Source organism: Drosophila arizonae, chromosome 4, assembly GCF_054131065.1.
Source record: "Drosophila arizonae isolate 15081-1271.41 chromosome 4, UAZ_ARI_1.0, whole genome shotgun sequence".
Classification (NCBI taxonomy): Eukaryota; Metazoa; Arthropoda; class Insecta; order Diptera; family Drosophilidae; genus Drosophila; species Drosophila arizonae.
The window spans coordinates 534,576-552,216 of NC_142924.1; the positions used below are offsets into that span (position 1 = coordinate 534,576).

Consider the following 17,641-nt stretch of genomic DNA (forward strand, 5'->3'; position numbering starts at 1 on the left):
CACAACAACAACAACAACAACAACAACAGCAGCAGCAAAAGTTTGCAGCAGATACAAGATACAAAGATCCACGAGATACAAAGATACAAGATGCAAAGATAGAGGCGAAACCGAAATGAGATACGAGCTGTGAGCTGCTGGTTGTTGTTATTGTTGTTGCTGCTGCTGCCTGCTCGTGCCACAACGGGCCAACAACAACAGGCGACGGCTGGGCAAAAGTAACTGTGCCACAATTTGCCGCATATCCTGCAGGAAAGGCTGCCAAACGGGAATTGTGCAAGGATTTGCAGCAACCGAAAACGAAGAAGAGGAAGAAAAACTGGTTGGCCGCATCGCTCACCTGCCGCATGTTCAGCTAAACTGCGTCCCTGCCACATGCCGCATGACTCAAATTACGCTTCCTTTTTTTGTTGTTTTTGTTATTTCTTTTTTTTTTTTTTGGTGGGCGCAGCGCTTCAGCTTAGAATAATTATGGAAGCTTCCCTTGAGCGCTAGCTGCTTCCGCTCACTGCGTGCGTGAGAGAGAGAGAGAGCACACTTGAAGAAAGAGCCAAGTACTTTGGCTGAGCTGCTGACTAAATGCAAAACATTTTGAGGTAAGAGTGAAGTGAAGATTTAAGACTGCAGCTGGAATATGTTTAAGCCTCTTGAGCAATCTTTTAAGAAAAAGTGCTTTAGCTTACAGCAAGATTTAGCTTTTCATATTATTGCAAATTAATTTTAAATTCTATCTCATTGTAAACTCTTTTTTTTCCAATTTGAAACATCTTTCTCTCTCTCTCTTCTCTTTCTTGCAGTGTAGCCGACAACCACGACCACAGCCAAGACCGCGACAATAGTGCAGCACACGCTGCAGCAGCAGAGGCAGCGACAGCGGCAGGACACAGCTGCAAATATCGCCAATGTCAATGTGCGATTCGTCGCCAGACGCCGCTGCACGTTGGGCATACAAAGCAGCGACGGCAACGGCGACTGCGGACTGTGGTGGCACGAAAAACGGAAAGTGCTGTAAGTTTTATTGAGAAATCCGACACACACATGCACTCTCACACTCACCACTCAGACAGACGCGAGCCTAAAGGAAGCGGCTAAAAGAGCCACAAGAACCAAAGAATGCGACGCTTGGCGCATAACAATGCCTGCGCCAGGCCCCAGTGTGCTGCGCACAGTGGAACCGTTGCAGTCGTCAGCAAATTGGCCCTCTGTGCTAACTTGGTCAACAAAGTGGCCAGACAAAGACAAGGCACAACTAATCACAATAATACAACAAATAATACAAAGAGAGCGACAGCTCCCTCTCTCTCACGCTCGCTGTCAAACACAACACATGTGCGAACATGTTGGCAGCGAGCTCTTATACGTCGCAGCAGCGAACAGCTGTTCGAGCTCGAGCCACAAGCCAGCGAACATGTTGCGTATAAGAGCGACAGGCGACGAGTAGCAGAGAGAGAGCGCACACAGGTTGCGTAGAAGAGATTTATGTTTGCTGATGTTTGATGGAATTTCGTGATCGCACTAAATTGAGAACCGACTGCAAAGAGCTAAATACCTACTCCAACTGTTTATGCTAAAGAGTACTTTCCGTTTGAGGTATATAAAACTGACAATTGAAGATGTGTAATCAACTTAAGGTATGTTTGTATAATTGAATCAATAGACCTACTCACGCAGGCATTTTCCTTATATTTATTGTCACAAAATCCTATTGGACGCTCGAAGAAATCTAGTTACAGCCATTTGGAGAGCTCAGCTGGCTATTCAATAAAAGTGGCCTAGAGCTCTTTTAATCTAGCATCTCGCTCTGCTTTTCTCTGGCCTCTGGCAGAGTAATTCAATGTAAACCATTCAAAATGAAATCCATTAGAGTTTATATTTCAGTCATAAAACGTTTGGGAGCCAAGCACACGCACATGCACACAGAAGCCCCAGGCTCAATTTAAAACCAGTACAGCTCCACACACACCGACACACACTCACAATAGACCTCACACTTTGCCGGTGCCGTTTGGGCCCGGCTTATCCAAAATATTTGCATAAGATTGAAACTGCATGCAAGGAGCCTTGCCACGCCGCCACGCCCACCCTTCTTAGTGAAATGTTACAAAATGCCAAAGTGCTCTCTCTCTCTCCCTCACCCCTCTCTCTCTCTCTCTCTCTCTCTCTCTCTCTCTCTCTCTCTCTCTCTCTCTGTCCAGTCAAAGTTTGCTGGCAAGTTTTGCCAAGTGGAGTTCATATTTGAGTTGAGTCGAGTTGAGTTGGGCCTTTGCCTAATTGTATGAAAATAGTTTGTCCTTCAGTTTTGGCTGCCCCACAGCCCAAAGAATCTATGCATGTGTGTGTGTGTGTGTGTGTGTGCTGCAACTGGCAACAGTGGGGCAGAGACACGCTTGTGCACACCTGAACGCCAGCTGCCAGCAGGAGTCCAAGGTGTCAGCGCGAATGCAGCGAAGCGTTCTGGCTTTCGGCCTCAGCGTGAGCTGCACTTGATATATCTCATATATCTCTGTCCCAAGCTGCTTGCCACACTCAGCTCGCTCTGTCTCTTTCACTCGGACTCATCTTTGATCAAATGGCCGCAAGATGCTGGCCCGTGGGCGTGGCCTGCTTGGCCAAGATCAACGCAATGGCGGCAGCAGCAGCTGACCAAGCGCTCGAGTTACGAAACCCGTTTTGAGTCGCGTTGCCTTCGCTGTGATTGGAAGTGGCAAGTGGCAAGCGAGAGCGGCGAGCTGCTACCTGCTGCGGCAGCGAGGCAAGTTTGAGTCGGAGGCACGATCAGAGTCCTTGCGTCATTAAGCCACATAGCGAAACCATTAATAAGGGTTAGAATCCGTCCTAATGGCCAGCACGACGGCGCTAATGAGCCGCAACTGCAGTCGCTGCCCCTGCTCTGCCCCTGCCACAGGCCTGATTAATTTGTGGGAAACTTTGCGGTGCCTCGGGTCAGTGCCACACACACTCGATTGTTATGTTTGAGAAAAATAGGGAGGGAGAGTGACAGAGACAGTCAAAGAGAGACAGCTGACTATTCATTACGCTTATCTCGCAAACCTGCCCCCTCCTGCTCCTCCCCTCCTCCAGGCTCTGTGGCATGCGAATCGCTGCTAAGCGGCTTATGAAAGTCGCCGTCGCTCTGTTGGCACCTTCTGTTTTGTTTAGCCCGGCTGCAGGGCAGCGGCCCTATAAAGTTCTCAATTTAATGCGAGCTCTCATCTCTTTCGCTTTTCCAATAAAATACGATTTTCGATTTCCCAGCATTTGGAAATGCACCTGCAACAAATCGCAGCCGGATCGAGGCGGACGCCACTTCAAAGTGCCGAGTAGTTCACTTTCCAAACATACTTAGCGTAATCTGCGTCGACTTCTAGATAAAACACAGAGACTACAAAAGGAAAGCAGCAACAACAACAACAGCAACAACTGCCAGAGTCACTTGTCGAACAACAACAACAACAAACAAACAACAACTTATGCTAATGGCGCGTACCAAAATAAAAAATAAAAATAAGTAAAAAGGAAAACTCGTGAGTCGAGGAAAACTCCAAGCGGAAAATGCACGCGGCGAGCAATTCATAAAAAATTTACATACATTAGAGCCGAGTGTTAGGGTTCAGAGCGCGGGATCAAGAAGCCCCAATAAAAATTAGAGTGCCGCCAAGCCGACGTCGCGACTCCGGGTAGGGAAAGTCGGAAGAGTCGCGAGAGTGGAAGCGGAACTACCCCCATGAGTAGAGTAAACTCAGCTCGAGCTGCACTCAGCCATAGATCATGAGAGAGCGAGGCGTGTTGAGATCATAAATCATGGATCGCATAATCGATGCCAGTGGAGGCCCGGGGAACACCCACTAGTCGGACTACATTATTCAAATGATCTATTATGGTAAATGGAAGTGCCATAATTGCGGCTCCTTGGGGTCGCGATAAGCTGTTGATCCTGCTGAGCTGCTGGGAGATATCTGAAATAATGGTATTCTGAGCATAATTTATGCACAAGTCTTTATAGCAACAGCTGAGAATTTTAAATAGGTTGAAGGTGTGTTATTTATAAGTACATATAGATATAGGTGGATATGTGAAGACAGAGTTATCAAATGGAAGCTATGATAGGTAGGGATTTATGGGTATATCGAACAATGCAGTCAATTCATACTACATAGATAAAACATTGATATATTCCTCATATGGCACACGAACTAACTAATCTAAATAAATGCTATAAATATATGTTATGTGCCCTCTTCATCGGCTAAATATAGCCCTCGTCTAATCTGTTCAATCTGCACTAAACTTGTACTTTTGATGCATGCATAAACAAAAGTGCTTCAAATCGGGAGAAATGATGAGGTTCTAAAAAGCATTTTCCGTTTTTCACTTTTCATTCAGTCATTCATGACCTGCATATTGCATATTGTCTCTCCCTCTCCGAGTCAAACACACACACAGACTTTCTCTCTCTCTCACTCACTTTCTGTCTGTCTCTTTCTCTGTGTCTGTGTGTGTTTGTGTGAGCAATTTATTACCTGCCATTTACCGTTGCTCATTATTAATTGCATGCAATTAATCAGCTTTACTTGCGTTCAACGGGCCGTATACGCAATCCCCGCCCATTCACACTATTCCCGCCCTCTGGCGGCGAGCTCCTCCCTGCCCGCAGCGCTTGCTGATCTAAAATTCTTGAATGAATTCAATTGCAAATTGTAAATAAACATTGGAAAATTTGGCTCCGCGCTTTAAGGCAGCCAATTTGAGTGTGAAATCGGAAATGTTTTCCCCCCCACCCCACACAGTGTTTTCCTGTCCAAATGTGTCGCTGCAGGACAGCAGGGGGAGGAGAGTGCACCAGGAGTATATCTTACATCACTTCCGCTGGATGAGCTGTCAGCCGGACTCGCTCAGTGCCGCAGGACGTGGCAATAAAACGCATCGTCAGCTGCAGCTCCACTCGCTCGACTCCTGCACACAAGTGTCTCATGTTATTTTCGTATTACAGAAAAAGCTCCCTCTATACCGGTCTATATATATGTGTGTATATTTATACATATATATATAATCTATTTCAAGTTTGACATGGATTACACTGCACTACTCTCCCTTCTCCCTCTCGCAGCAGGCGCCTTGTCCGTTTGTCTTTTACTCAATAAAACTTTTTGATTTCCGCTCGAATGGACAAAACTTTTTAATGCGAATCTTCCGGCTGGGTCGCAGTCGCAGTCGCCGTCGTCGTCGACGTCGACGTTGCCGATGCATCGATATAAAAGCGAAAACGATAGAAAGAAATCAAATCAAATTAAATTGAATCGAGTCAAGGCAAAAATACATTCAAATGTCGAATTGGGCAAGAGGAAGGCAACGTGAAAGAGAGAGAGAGAGGGAGAGAGCAACACCTGCCCTGCACAGCCCAAGCCAATGGCAATTCCTGATGATGCAAATACCACTTTAATTCAATTGGATTAGGTGTCCATTGCAATACACGCGAATCGACAACAACAACAACAATAAGAGAAACAACAGCTGGACTTGGCTCGACTTGCTGGCATTCATAGAGGCAGGGGCAGAGGCAGAGGCAGAGGCAGAGGCAGAGGCAGAGACTTGACTTGGCTAGGTGTTTGCATATCGTGGGGCTTCCGCGGCGGCATTTGACTTAATACGATATTAATGCAACCTCCATTAGCAGCCACGCCCACACACCCAGACGCCCACACACAGAGCTCGGTGCAGCTATTCAGCAGAGCAACAACAAAACAACTCGGCGAATGCCGATGAATGAGCGCAATGGATAAGTGAAATGAGTGACTGAATGTGAATACGGGAGGGAGTGAGTGAATGAGTGAATGAATGCCCAACATGCTCAGAGTGCAAAAATAATGCATTAGCGTAATTAACTGGCAAAAGGACAAAGCAAATATGGGCCAAGGAATAAGAGCTGACGTCCTTGCTTGCTTTTGCTTGCCTTGGCTTAGGGTCTAATGAGTGTGCACTTCAGTTAAGTCAGCTATGGGAAACGTTAGTTCAATCTTGGAAGACTGCAGCTCCATCAATAGATCAACTTCGGTCTCTTCCTTCAATTGGTCTAACCCAAAAAAACAAATATTCCTAGCTTCAGGCCTGAGCAATTTCTTAAAGTACTAAAGCTGAGCTAGAACCAATTAGAGCAATACTGTTTCCAGCAGCCCTAACAATTAAGAGGGCTCGACCAGGAACAGTGGGAAGTGAGCGGGATTAAAGAGGAGCTCGTGACCGATGACAGCGAAATGGAAGCTGCGCTCGTGCCAAAGCGTTGCAGTGGCAAACTTGAAATTTCGTTTGGGGGAAGTTGAAATGAAACTGAAACCAAGAGGCAGAGAGAGAGAGGAAAGGAGAGGGAGATAGTAGATAGAGGGCATGGACCGGAAGAAATACGCAGAGCATTAAAGCAAAGCGTCGCAGCGAGCAGCTGCTGGAATCTGATAGGAAGCGCAAGTAGCGCTAAGGAGCTCATCATCTCCAGCCATATCCGGCTGGCAGGAGGAGGCGGCGGCGCTTAGAAGCGGGCAATAAGCGATATACGATGCGATAACGAGTTGAAGTTGATGTGTCGAGACGAGAGCTAAATGGAAAGTGGGAAGAGGGAAGCGAGCGAGAGATGGCGAGAGGGAGAGGGGAATGGAGAGCTGGGACGAGGCGTGCGCATCTTTGGATTGAGCTGATTGCAGGCAGACTCGGCACCAGGCTGCACTTGCAGGATACGGGATGAACGTAGCCAGCCGAATTACATGAGCCAAGTGCTATTCGTGCTGTTGTCGCACTGTCTTAAGTTGTTTTGTTGCATGTGCTAATGGCAGCGAGCTGCGAGCTGCGAGCTGCCAGCTGCCACACAGCCCTGTGTCGCTGTGGCACGTACAACTGGCTCGAGCTGTTTGCCCGCACTTTGTCAGCGAGCGTGTTAACAAACTGATTGAGTGCAGCTTTCGCTGATGTCTGCCCACCCAAGCAGCAGCTGCCAATTAAAGCGATTTATACTTGTATATCTGCTGTAATGGAGCTGTTGCTTCAATTAGTTGAAAGTGATTTGGGATTAAGCTAGTCTCTCAGACGATGCCACAGATTGGCTCAGCTGTTGGCATTTGTTGAGCTTGGCCTAGGCAACTTTTAATTGAATTGCTCTCTTGCAGGAGGCAAAATGTCCTGCTGGCTCATTTATGACGAACTTGAGCCAGAGAGAATCAAAGTCAATTGTCTGTCATCGTTCCCCAGGATTCATATGAACAACTTTTAAGCCTTTGCTCTAATCTGAGCATAACAAATTTCAATTTGAGCAAACTTTGTTCACTTCAACTTCACTTCATTAGAGGCCATTCCTTGATCATCTCAGTGGCATGCCGAGGCGTACTCGAATCGAATTTGTTTTCTCCTTCCTGAATTTATGGCTTTCCTCTGTCAATGCCTTGCATCCTTTTACTTTTCACTGCAAATTGACAATTGGACTCGCACACGAATCAAACGCACGTGCAAAATGTTTTTAGTTTTATTGAATGTGGTTTGTGTGCCCCGTTGCCGTTGCCGTTGCCGTTGGCGTGCCCCTACCTCTACCCCTAGCCCCGCCTCTACCTCTACCTCTACCGTCTGCCCTGCAGCAAGTAGTGCAAAAGTGTGCATGCATATTCCGAGGATAAACTATGGCATCTGCTGCAGCGCAGCACGCGCATCCTTTGTGCAAACACACAAACAAAGAAACTCGCGCGTGTGTGTGTGTGCTTGTGTGTGCACACATGTTGCCCCGGCAGGAAGCGCACTGATTGAGGAGCAATCGCTCGTTGCCGGGACAGATGTTTTTCTACATTAAACAGCCGCTCGCCTTCAGTGCCCTCGGTTCCTTCAGCGCCCTCAGCTCCTGCCCCTTCGACGGCGAGGCGCGTGCGCAGCGACCAAAAGGAAACAAGAAGAAGAACAGAGCGAGAGAGATAGAGAGAGAGAGAAATCGGAAGTGCTGCTCGGGGCCCACACAATGGGAGCGAGCGACCTTTGTGCAGCGACAGACGCCGAGGTTAAATGTCTGCGAGATTCGGGATTTATTGTTCCGTTTGCCTGCAATACGATCGTTGTTTTATATCAATTATTTCGGGTGAGCAGCACATCCTTGACAAGTGCCAGAGCGCAGGAATGTGGGGCAAGTAGATGTAGTTGAACCTCACAAAATTGAAAGTTGAAGATCAAACGGAATTAGTAGCGTTTCTAAGGGAAGGAAAAGGAAAGTACGAGCATCTTAAGGAAGCACTAAAGAGCGGTGCCTATTATGATTATTATTATGTGATCAAATCAAGCTCATCTCTGCTCCGCTCTCCTCCTTTGTCTTAGGTCCAACACCTATTTGCCGTAGGTTGAGCTAAAGAATTCCGATTAGCTGCGATTTATATGTTAGTCTGATGTTTCTAGTACGAAGAGTGAGTTCATATAAGTTATAATAATGGACGTAATCCTTTTCCTCATTTTCGCCTCCCATATATGGCCACACAAGTTAAGCCAACTTAGCTTTACAGCCCCTCCTAGTGTCCATAATAGCTGAATCCAAACAAGATTTGAATCTGTTTCCATTTTCGTGTGCAATCAAAATTTTAATTGCAAAGCAAAATATTTGTTTGTTGAATCTTTATTTGAATTTATATTTGGCAAATTTTCATTAGCTGCAGCTGCAGTTGCAATCTGTGGCAACTGGCGGTCAGTGGACTGTTAACACCCAGATAAGTCCACACGCTGGTCAGGTAATTAGATTTTAGTGCCAAGCTCGGCAGTTTGTATGGCCAGGTAAACACACACAGTGAGAGAGAGAGAGATAGAGAGAGAGAGATAGAGAGTGAGAGGTTTCTTTCTTGCTTTTTGGGTTTCTCATTAGGGCAACACTGAAAATATGAGCCTGGGCAGTGGGAACAGCCACAGCCACAGCCACAGCCACAGCGCTATCGGCCACATAACAAGCTGCCAGCCAGCGAGCTGACCTCATAAATTCTCGACAGCTCGGCGAAGCCAAGGATGGCCCAGGGCAGTAGATGGCAGGGCGGGAGAGGGCATGGCTCAGAGCGGGGTCAGACAGCCAACGAGTTTCAATTAAATTTTCAACTTACAAATCAATAAAGCAACCTTTACAACGCAATTCATATAACGCACACACACACACATACACCCATACTTGCACGTACACATATGGGGCAGCTGCTGGTCTGAAGGAAGCAGCGAATGGTGCTTCGGGCAGCGGGCAGGAGTCGTGGCATTGAAGCCTTCGCCGTGTGCAACTCGACACCGGAACAAGTGGCGGACGCGACTGCCGAGAGGCGGAGGAGCAGGCGAGTAGAGGAGGGGCAGGGGACGAGGTCATGGGGCAAGCAGTGCACGTGGATTGCTTTTGTTGTTGTTGTGTGTGTGTTTGTGTGTGTAGGCCAAATGAACCGGCGTGTATAAATGTGTTTAAAAACATTTGCTGGCATTAACGGGTCAGAGGCACGCGCAGGAGTCGCTGCAGGAGCAGTGGCAGGATACGGGAGCAGCAGCAGCAGGAGTAGCAGCATAACAACAACAAGTCAGCAATATGGACAATGAGCGCAACATCCTGTGGCGGTGCGCGGCATTAATTGGTTCAGTGATTCCAAACGACCAGCGACTCGCAGCGACAACAACAGCGGAATTAAGGACACGCAGCGCCAGTTGAACCTGTCCACCGCAGAGTCAGAGCTTAAGCCAGAGCAGGAGCAATGAAGCACACTTGCCATGTCGAGTTGATAGTCACATTTGTCGGAGCAGGAGCAGCAGCAGGAGCAGAGAGTAGGGGAAGAGTGTGTGCAGCTGCTCAGGCAGGGATAGACGAGATAGACTTAACTGGCGGAAAATGATATTACAGGCGCATAACTCGTGCCATCTATAAGAACAAGAGCAGGCCAGGATGCAGGATGCCTGCAGTGGCAGATGAAAGCGGGCAAATCTCATTAAAAACTGAATCGAAATGGTAATTTGAGTTGTTCACAAACAGCGTTAGATACTTGGCAAACAGAAACGCAGCGATTGCGATTGAGATTGCGTTTGAGCTGATACCAGAAGGAGTCGTCTCAGTCTGAGTCTCTGTGAGTGTGTGTGCATGTGTGTGCGCGTCAAGGATTTTGTTTGCCAAGTTGTCTACCAATAGCAGCCGCCAGCTAGAGGCCAAAAGATGCTGCCACAGCATCGACAGCAGCAGCAGGAGTATCGGAGGGGATCACAAACAGGACGCAAGGTGTGATTTTTCTGCTTCTTCTCCTATTCGTCTCGTTTGTTTTTGTTTGATGGTTTCAAATTGTGGGCAGGTGGTTTCACTCACTCATTCACTGTGTGTGTGTGTGTGTGTGTGACTGTAGCAGGGGTTGCGCGGCGCCTGCCAGATTCTGATTCTGATTTTGATTCTGATTTTAATCAGCAATCAACAGCAGCTCGCATGGGGGGAATTCATTATAATCTGGCATTAGATAGATTATGTTAAATAGATTATGAAAAATTGCATTTAAATGAACTCGCTTATTAATTGAACTGAACTGAGTGTGTGCAGCTGTGTATGTGTGTGGGTGTGTTTGTGTGTGACCCGACAGCGATGCATTGAATGATTGATGCTGCGCTGCAATCAATTTAATTTAAATGCAACATTTGTTCAATTAGCGAAATGCAACGAGAACGTGTAAGGGAAATGCCATAAATAACAGTTCAGTCGTGAAAACACCTGTAATTAAAATTATTTATATTCAGCTTTCTTTCATTTAAGTTTAAATATAAATTCACTTCTGACAGCAGATGAGAAATGCGAATTAGTCTGTTATTTGAAAACGGAGTGATGAAGAAGAAGAGAAGAAAGGTAATATGGTATGGTAGAGTAAAGTAAAGAGCCTAGCATATAACAGCGCTCGTGCAGAGAACATAACGATGAGTAACAGCCCAGCAAGCATTTTTGCGTTTAACAGAGCATAAGTTAGTCTTAAAAGACTCGCGCGATGATTGAAAACAGTCATATGTGCGCTCATTTTCTGATCAGAAAAGACTGTTCTGTCGGGAGAAAATGGTACCCTACCCGCGACTCTTCTTGATGAGTCGCTTATGACTCTTGTTTTTAATCATAAAAGAGTCTTCCACGAATCATCTTTTAATCATAAAAGAGTCTTCCACGAGTCATAATTTAATCATTTTTTGACTCATATTCGATTGAAATTTTCAATAATTTGCAATGAAAAGAATTTTTTTTCTTGATATAAGTTTCATTTAATATATATATATATATATTTTCTTAAAAAATAATAGCAAAAAAAAAGTAAATTGATACAAAACAAAATATAGAAATTCAAAATAAAAAATAACAGAAATAGAAAGTATGTTTTATATTATTCTAAGCGCCTACGCTTTACCAGCCTGTCATTGGCATGGACAAAATGCTTTTGTAGCACCGTATTTAAATCCTTATCCGTGCATGTAAATTTTTCATTAGCAATATCTAAAAGGGAAAATATTAATTAATAAAAAATATTATAAATATTTTCCAAAATAATACATACTTCTTATTACGGCTATAATGTAACACCTTTCTGCTGATGGTTTAATTTTTGTCCCCTTCCAGCTGTATTTGTATGCACTTCGCACTTGCACTTCACTTGCACTTTCACGCTCGAATGACAAAATTTGCACATTTCGGCTTGTGCTTAAGAAAATGTACCGTTTAACTTAAATAAGAATCGCTTTTCGATCAGCCAAGCGAGCAGAATATGATTGCATAGGAACAAAGCAAAACCAAGCAATGATCATATTTTAATCACCTGCATGCTCATTTGGCGATTGCTTTGCATTTCGTTTTTGTATTTTAAAGTAATCATACTTTGAGCATATGGAAGGGTCATTTATGAGTCTTCTTTCGATCGCCCGGGAGATTAGTCGTTTTTTAATCGTCAAGGGGACTCAAAGAAGACTCATCAAGACGATTTCTGTTAAAACAGTCTTCCAAATGCTTGCTGGGAGAATACTGTAGAGCTAACATAGAGGAGTCCGAGTGCATTGAATACCAAATCATAACAAAGTTAACATGGGTATTAATTACACTTTGACAGTGATTACATAGCAGAGCTTGGCAAACAGTGCAATTAGCATAGAACAGCTCGGTGAGAAGAAAGTTAGCATACACATGGAGAACAGTTCGATTACTACACAGTAGCAAAACTTAACAGAGGCTTGATGAGTAGCAGTGCTTACATAGCAACAACTCAAAACGTAGCAAAGTTATAGAACAGCTCAACTACTACATACACAGTGCAATTCAATATGTAGCAAAGTTGAGCAGTGGCTACGCAGAGTGAGCGGCGTGATGAGTAGCAAAGTTTATTGGGAACAGTTCAGTTGCATAGAACAGCTCAATGAGGAACAACATAGGAAAGTTAGAACAGCTCGGCTAGGCATTGTAATTTAATATGTAGCACAGCATGTTTGGTCATGTTTGCATAGGAACAGCTGTTTCTTTGTGCAGCCAAGTATAAAACATACAATTGTACATACATATGTATGTATGTACATTTGTATGTATTTACAAATGGGAGCAGCATTCGTAGAAAGTTGTTTGCCAACCCTAAGCTAAGCTCATGAAATATTTGAAATTGCATTTGAATTGCGCTGAAATGAATTTGCATAAGCATAACTGTTGTTAAATATGCGTTTGATATTTGACAAATTTTAATTAATTTTAATTTCGCCTGCAATTCGCCCAAGCGTCATTTCAATTTACAACTGTCAACAAAATAAAACAAAGCAAAACAGAAAACAGTAAACAGAAAACAGAAAAAAAAACACACACACGCACGAGTTGAGCTTGCAGCGTTTGGAACGTATGCGAATGGAAATGCATATTTGCAACAGGATGCGGCAATTACATTGTTTGTGGCAACAGCAACAGTAGCAGTAGCAACAACAACAACAGCAGCAGCAGCAATAATAATGTTTTTTCACTCTGTGGGTTTTGTTTGATAGAAGTTTACAATAATTTTTGTGTTACGCCTTTGTTAGCTAATGTTGGCTTTGTATCAATTTGTTGTATATTAAATTTGTATATTGTTGTACATGCACATACACATGCATATGTATTTGCTACAATTACAGATAGTTTATGCAACAAATATTGTTAAGTTCGCTCAATATGCTTCAGAGAAGTTAAAGGTTGCTGAGGAAAAAGTCTTATTAGTTTCACATGAAAATCTGAGCAGCTAACACCTGCTGATGAGTGTTGGCTCGGCTTCATCCCTTCTCATATCACAGCTAACTTGGCTTAATGTGCTGCACAATTCCCTTACATTTTCAGCGCTGTTCTGAGGTTAAGCCCAATCAATATTTGCATTCTGGCGCATTATTCAAATGAGTTTGAGAACTTTTTGCGACTGGCTCGAGCTAATGTGAGTGCGAAGGCTTAGCGCTGCTGGGACTTGTCTAAGCTGCTTGTAATTGCCTTCCATTAGGCAGCTAATTTTGTTGGCAGTAATTAGCATGCTGCCTACCCCTCTCCCCTCCCCCTTCATATTGTGTAACACAGGTGAATCGCTTGTACTTAGCATAAACAACATTTCCCTGCTGCTCAGCTTCTTCGTGTTGTTGGTCTGACTGCTTACTCAAAATTGATTTTGACACCAAAAAGTTTGCTCGCAAAGTTTCGGCAACTTGTAAAAGAGCTGGAAAACTTTCAGCGAAATGGACGCCATTACAAGGCAATGGAAATGCACATAAACTAGGAAAAAAGAGGCAGACAGACAGAGAGGGCGGGAGGAGTTAAGCTGAACAAAATAAATAAGAAGCAGAGCATTAAACATGAAGAGCTGCTTGCAAATGTAACTAACATGGTGGGGGTGCAGAGGAAGGGGGAGGGGCACTGAGACACGCCCCCAACAGAAGAAATGGCAAACTTTTGTGCAGATTACATGCGCATTACCAAGTCCAAGTGGCAGCACGAAGACCGTGAGGAATTATGCGAGTACAGATGCCAAAAGGTCGCACCGTACAGGTGGAACCCAGAAACAGAAACAGAAACAGAGGCAGAGAAAGAGAATGAGACAGGGAAAGAGACGGGGAGAACTTGAAGTGTGCCAAGTGGTCGCGACCTGTGCAACATGGCGAATGCACTTTGAAATTGATGTTGATGTTGATGCTCATGTTGATGGGCAGGCGCCAGCAGGTGGGCAGCCCAGTGGTGGCGACAGACGGACGGAGAGGTAGACCAACACACTGCCTGCCTGCTAGCCGCAAATTGATGGCCAAGACAAGCGATGGGCAAACGTGGCCACGCGGCGTATGCGCAACGTGTGCACTTTCATTGAAAAAAGCGAAGCAGAAGAAGAGGAGAACTTGACTAAGTTATGGGACAGGCAGTGTGCAGCATGCACCATGTGAGGCAGCAATCAATTGCTGCACAAAATGTCAATAAACAATTCGAGGAAAATGAACTGCGACGCAGGCAGCGCTCAAGGAAAACCGAGCAAAAAACAGGCGGAAAATCGTTGCGAAAAGGACACTTAAAACGCAATTCCGTTAAACGCAGAAAGGGCAAGCATTTAGGGCGTGGCCAGAGCAAAGGGAGTGGGAAGGGGTGGGGCGGTACGGTGGCTGGCATTACGGTAATTGAAGTATACGCATTAATTCATTTGCCTCTGTGTGCGTATGTGCGTGTGTGTGTGAGTATGTGTGTGAGTGTGTGTGTGTGTGTGTCGAAGCAATTTGGCATTTTGAATGGATTGAATTGGATTGCGTCTAATGCGGCTTATCCCATGCACAGTGGGTGATATTTACGAGCGAGCGACATCCTGCGGTGGGCAAACAGCGCGCAAATCTACAGAGATGAACCGGAACGTTCACCAGTTGAACTAGTCAACCACTATGAAAGTTTAGTTGTTCATTTATGTTCTCATTATTATTGAGTAGCTCATTAGACTCCATAGAGATTCTCATTGTGATTCAATTGAACCAATTAATGAACGACTAAGTATGAAGACCGTATGTAGTAGTTCATTTGGAACTAGCAATAAACCGAATGATTGACAATACTTGTTCAATTGAGCGATTTTGATTCCTGGCTTCCATAATTCTCAATATCTCGCCGTAGTTCCAACTTCGTTTATTAACCATCGGTTCATTTGAGCCGTATCAAAAGTTCAATAGAATCCATTCACTGTGCAATCAAATTAAATGCCCAGCTATGAATCCAAAATGAACGAAGCACTAAACGCCTTTTGGCTCAAATAAAAGATAGCTCTAGCTGCCATTGAACTACGAAACCAATTCAATGAGCCATGGAACTAGTAAGAACAGCTCTAACGACTCGCCGTAATCCCCTGCCCAGTAGACGGCGCACAAAGCCGAAAATCAAACAGATGTACAAGGAGCTGAGCAGAGTCGAGATCCGTTGGCCTCGCTTAATGGCGCTGTAATCAAAAGTCATTATGTCGAGCATTGCCATCAAGGACGAACGCACGGAGAGGTCCTTGCGGTCCTGTTGGTCCTGTTGGTTAGGGTGCTGCCCGGTCGTGCTGCCTGCCATTTGCTTACAAAGGCAAAATTACGCGTATTATGACCAGGCAAACTGCCGAACGGCGGGGGTAACACATCAGACCAGACCACAACAGCCCAGCCCAGATCAGCCCAGCCTTGCCCTCAGCCCCGCCCTGTTCAGCCCTCGTTTTCTTATTAATTTGTTTGTCAAAGCTGAAAGCAAGCAGGAAACAACAATACGCCGCATCATGTCCAACAAGGGCCACAGACAGCAACAGTTTCCGCCTCTGTCAGGCTTTCGCTTTGACTCCAGTGCCAGAAACAGCGACAGCGACAGCCCCTGCTCCAGTTCCTGCTCCAGCTCCGCGTGTCCCTGGGTCTGGGCAGGATAGACGACTAAAACGCGGATTAGACGCAACTGCACGCACATCATGAGGTTGCAACTTGGAGTCCAAAGCAAGAGCAAGAACAAGAGCAAGGGCAAGGGCAAAGGCAAAGGCAAGGGCTGTACCACAGTTTAGTAAAAGGAAATCTGACAGAGGAGGGAAAGGGAAAGGAAAAGGGAATGGAGAATGGGGAGCAAGAGTAGATCCCTTGCTCGCATGCAAGGACACGTGCTGCTCCTGTCTCTGCCGTGTTTCTTGTTCCGGCTGGGTTCAGCGAAATGTCAAATTTCGTGGCAGAGGAATTTCGTTATAGAGAGGCTGCCTGGCAGTTGGGAAATTGGGAAGCGGGTGAATCATGACTCACCTTGGCCACTCGATTGCCATTAAAGCAAAGAGCAATGAAAAGTCAAACGGCGAATTCGATGACTTTACTTATATCAATGCCCGAAATATCTTTATCATCTAAACATAAAAGCCGGAAGATTATAGAAAGAATTGTAGAATAAGTTCTTTAAATCATATAGCAAGCATCTTTCCAGAGATACTCATTCAAGTATTTTCCGTGAATTTGATGTTTAGATTCGATTCATTTTTTAGAATTTGAGAAAGGGAATGAACTGCTACATAAGCTAATTTATTTGCCCAATGCTCGAACACTCAAGTATATACACCACAGGTGCTCATAGATCATATTGTATGATCCCGACATATCATATATGATCTCCTGAAGAATTCTGGAAGAGCATATTTCATATATGAAAAATCATTTTTCCAGCGTATCTCTAGTTCCAGGAACCGAACCCCTCGGCAAATTGTAGATTCGCGCGAAGTTCGCTCACTCGTTCGCCAACTAATTGCACATCATTTAACAATATTGATTAATATCGACAGTTGAGTATTCGGAAGCATGTGAACACCCCAGCTGAATCGAGGCACTCGAACCCTGCGTGCTACTCACCCAGTATATCAGTCCATATGGGATATATGTACATAGTGTGTTTGTCGGACTTCGTCATAGTAACAGTAATAGCATATTATTAAGTGAACTGTTCTATTCACTTTTTTAATTCACACTCGCATTTGTTGTTTGTTTATGTTGATTTTAAACTCGTGCAATCGCCCCAAAATAGAATCCGATTTTCTCAGAGCTGCCCGAAAGCATGGAGATGCAAATAAAATGAAAGATGAGGCGAAATCCCATATAGAGCCGAAGACTATATACTCTGCCGATTGGCTGGTGAGAATTGATTGGCAATGGATGTAGCTGAAGAGTATTTGGGATAATGAAAGTGGACTTTGATTTCTAAGTCAGAATGGCTCAAGAATATCAATCAAGGAAGCCATAAACCTGATTGATATAGATGGAATTGAATAGATGCCACATCTCGCATCTTTATCGTAGTACCCACAATTGGCTATAAATACCCGGATCTTAACGGGGGTGCACACGCTGCCGGCTGTGATGCTGCGACTGTGACGTCACTTGGGGCAGTCACAGTCGAAATTCGTGGGACGTCATGAGGCAGCCGCAAGCAGATCGAGGCGTTGCTCTATATATGTTGAACTTTTTGCGTATTTTGCTTTAGACGCAGCGCTGCATCATCGACTGGCTCATGACGTAGATCCTTTCCAGATCCTCCAGCGCCCCTCCACTCCCCTCGCCAGTGCGAATCGTGTTGATCTGCGGGTGGTCGACAGCTTGATGCTGCTGCCGATTTCAAGTGCAAAGCGCTAAAGTAGCTGCTAGGCCGGGGGAGCCG

General features: G+C 45.0%; 1 protein-coding gene and 1 long non-coding RNA gene across 2 annotated transcripts in view; one reads left to right on the plus strand and one right to left on the minus strand.

The window, feature by feature from the left end:
- The window catches only part of LOC108614174 (SEC14-like protein 2), an 88,661-nt gene that overhangs the window by 63,122 nt on the left and 7,898 nt on the right, over positions 1 to 17,641 (plus strand). The window contains exon 3 of the mRNA XM_089468536.1: positions 798 to 1,631. Within this exon, the coding sequence (XP_089324662.1) occupies positions 1,614 to 1,631 (18 nt within the window). The 5' untranslated portion in view covers positions 798 to 1,613. The remainder of the gene's footprint in view (positions 1 to 797; positions 1,632 to 17,641) is intronic.
- Positions 11,281 to 11,993, minus strand: LOC149268938 (uncharacterized). The gene is made up of 3 exons (XR_016270027.1): positions 11,796 to 11,993; positions 11,538 to 11,702; positions 11,281 to 11,476 (listed from the first exon to the last, which is right to left on the minus strand). It is a non-coding gene; the product is annotated as an uncharacterized LOC149268938 (long non-coding RNA).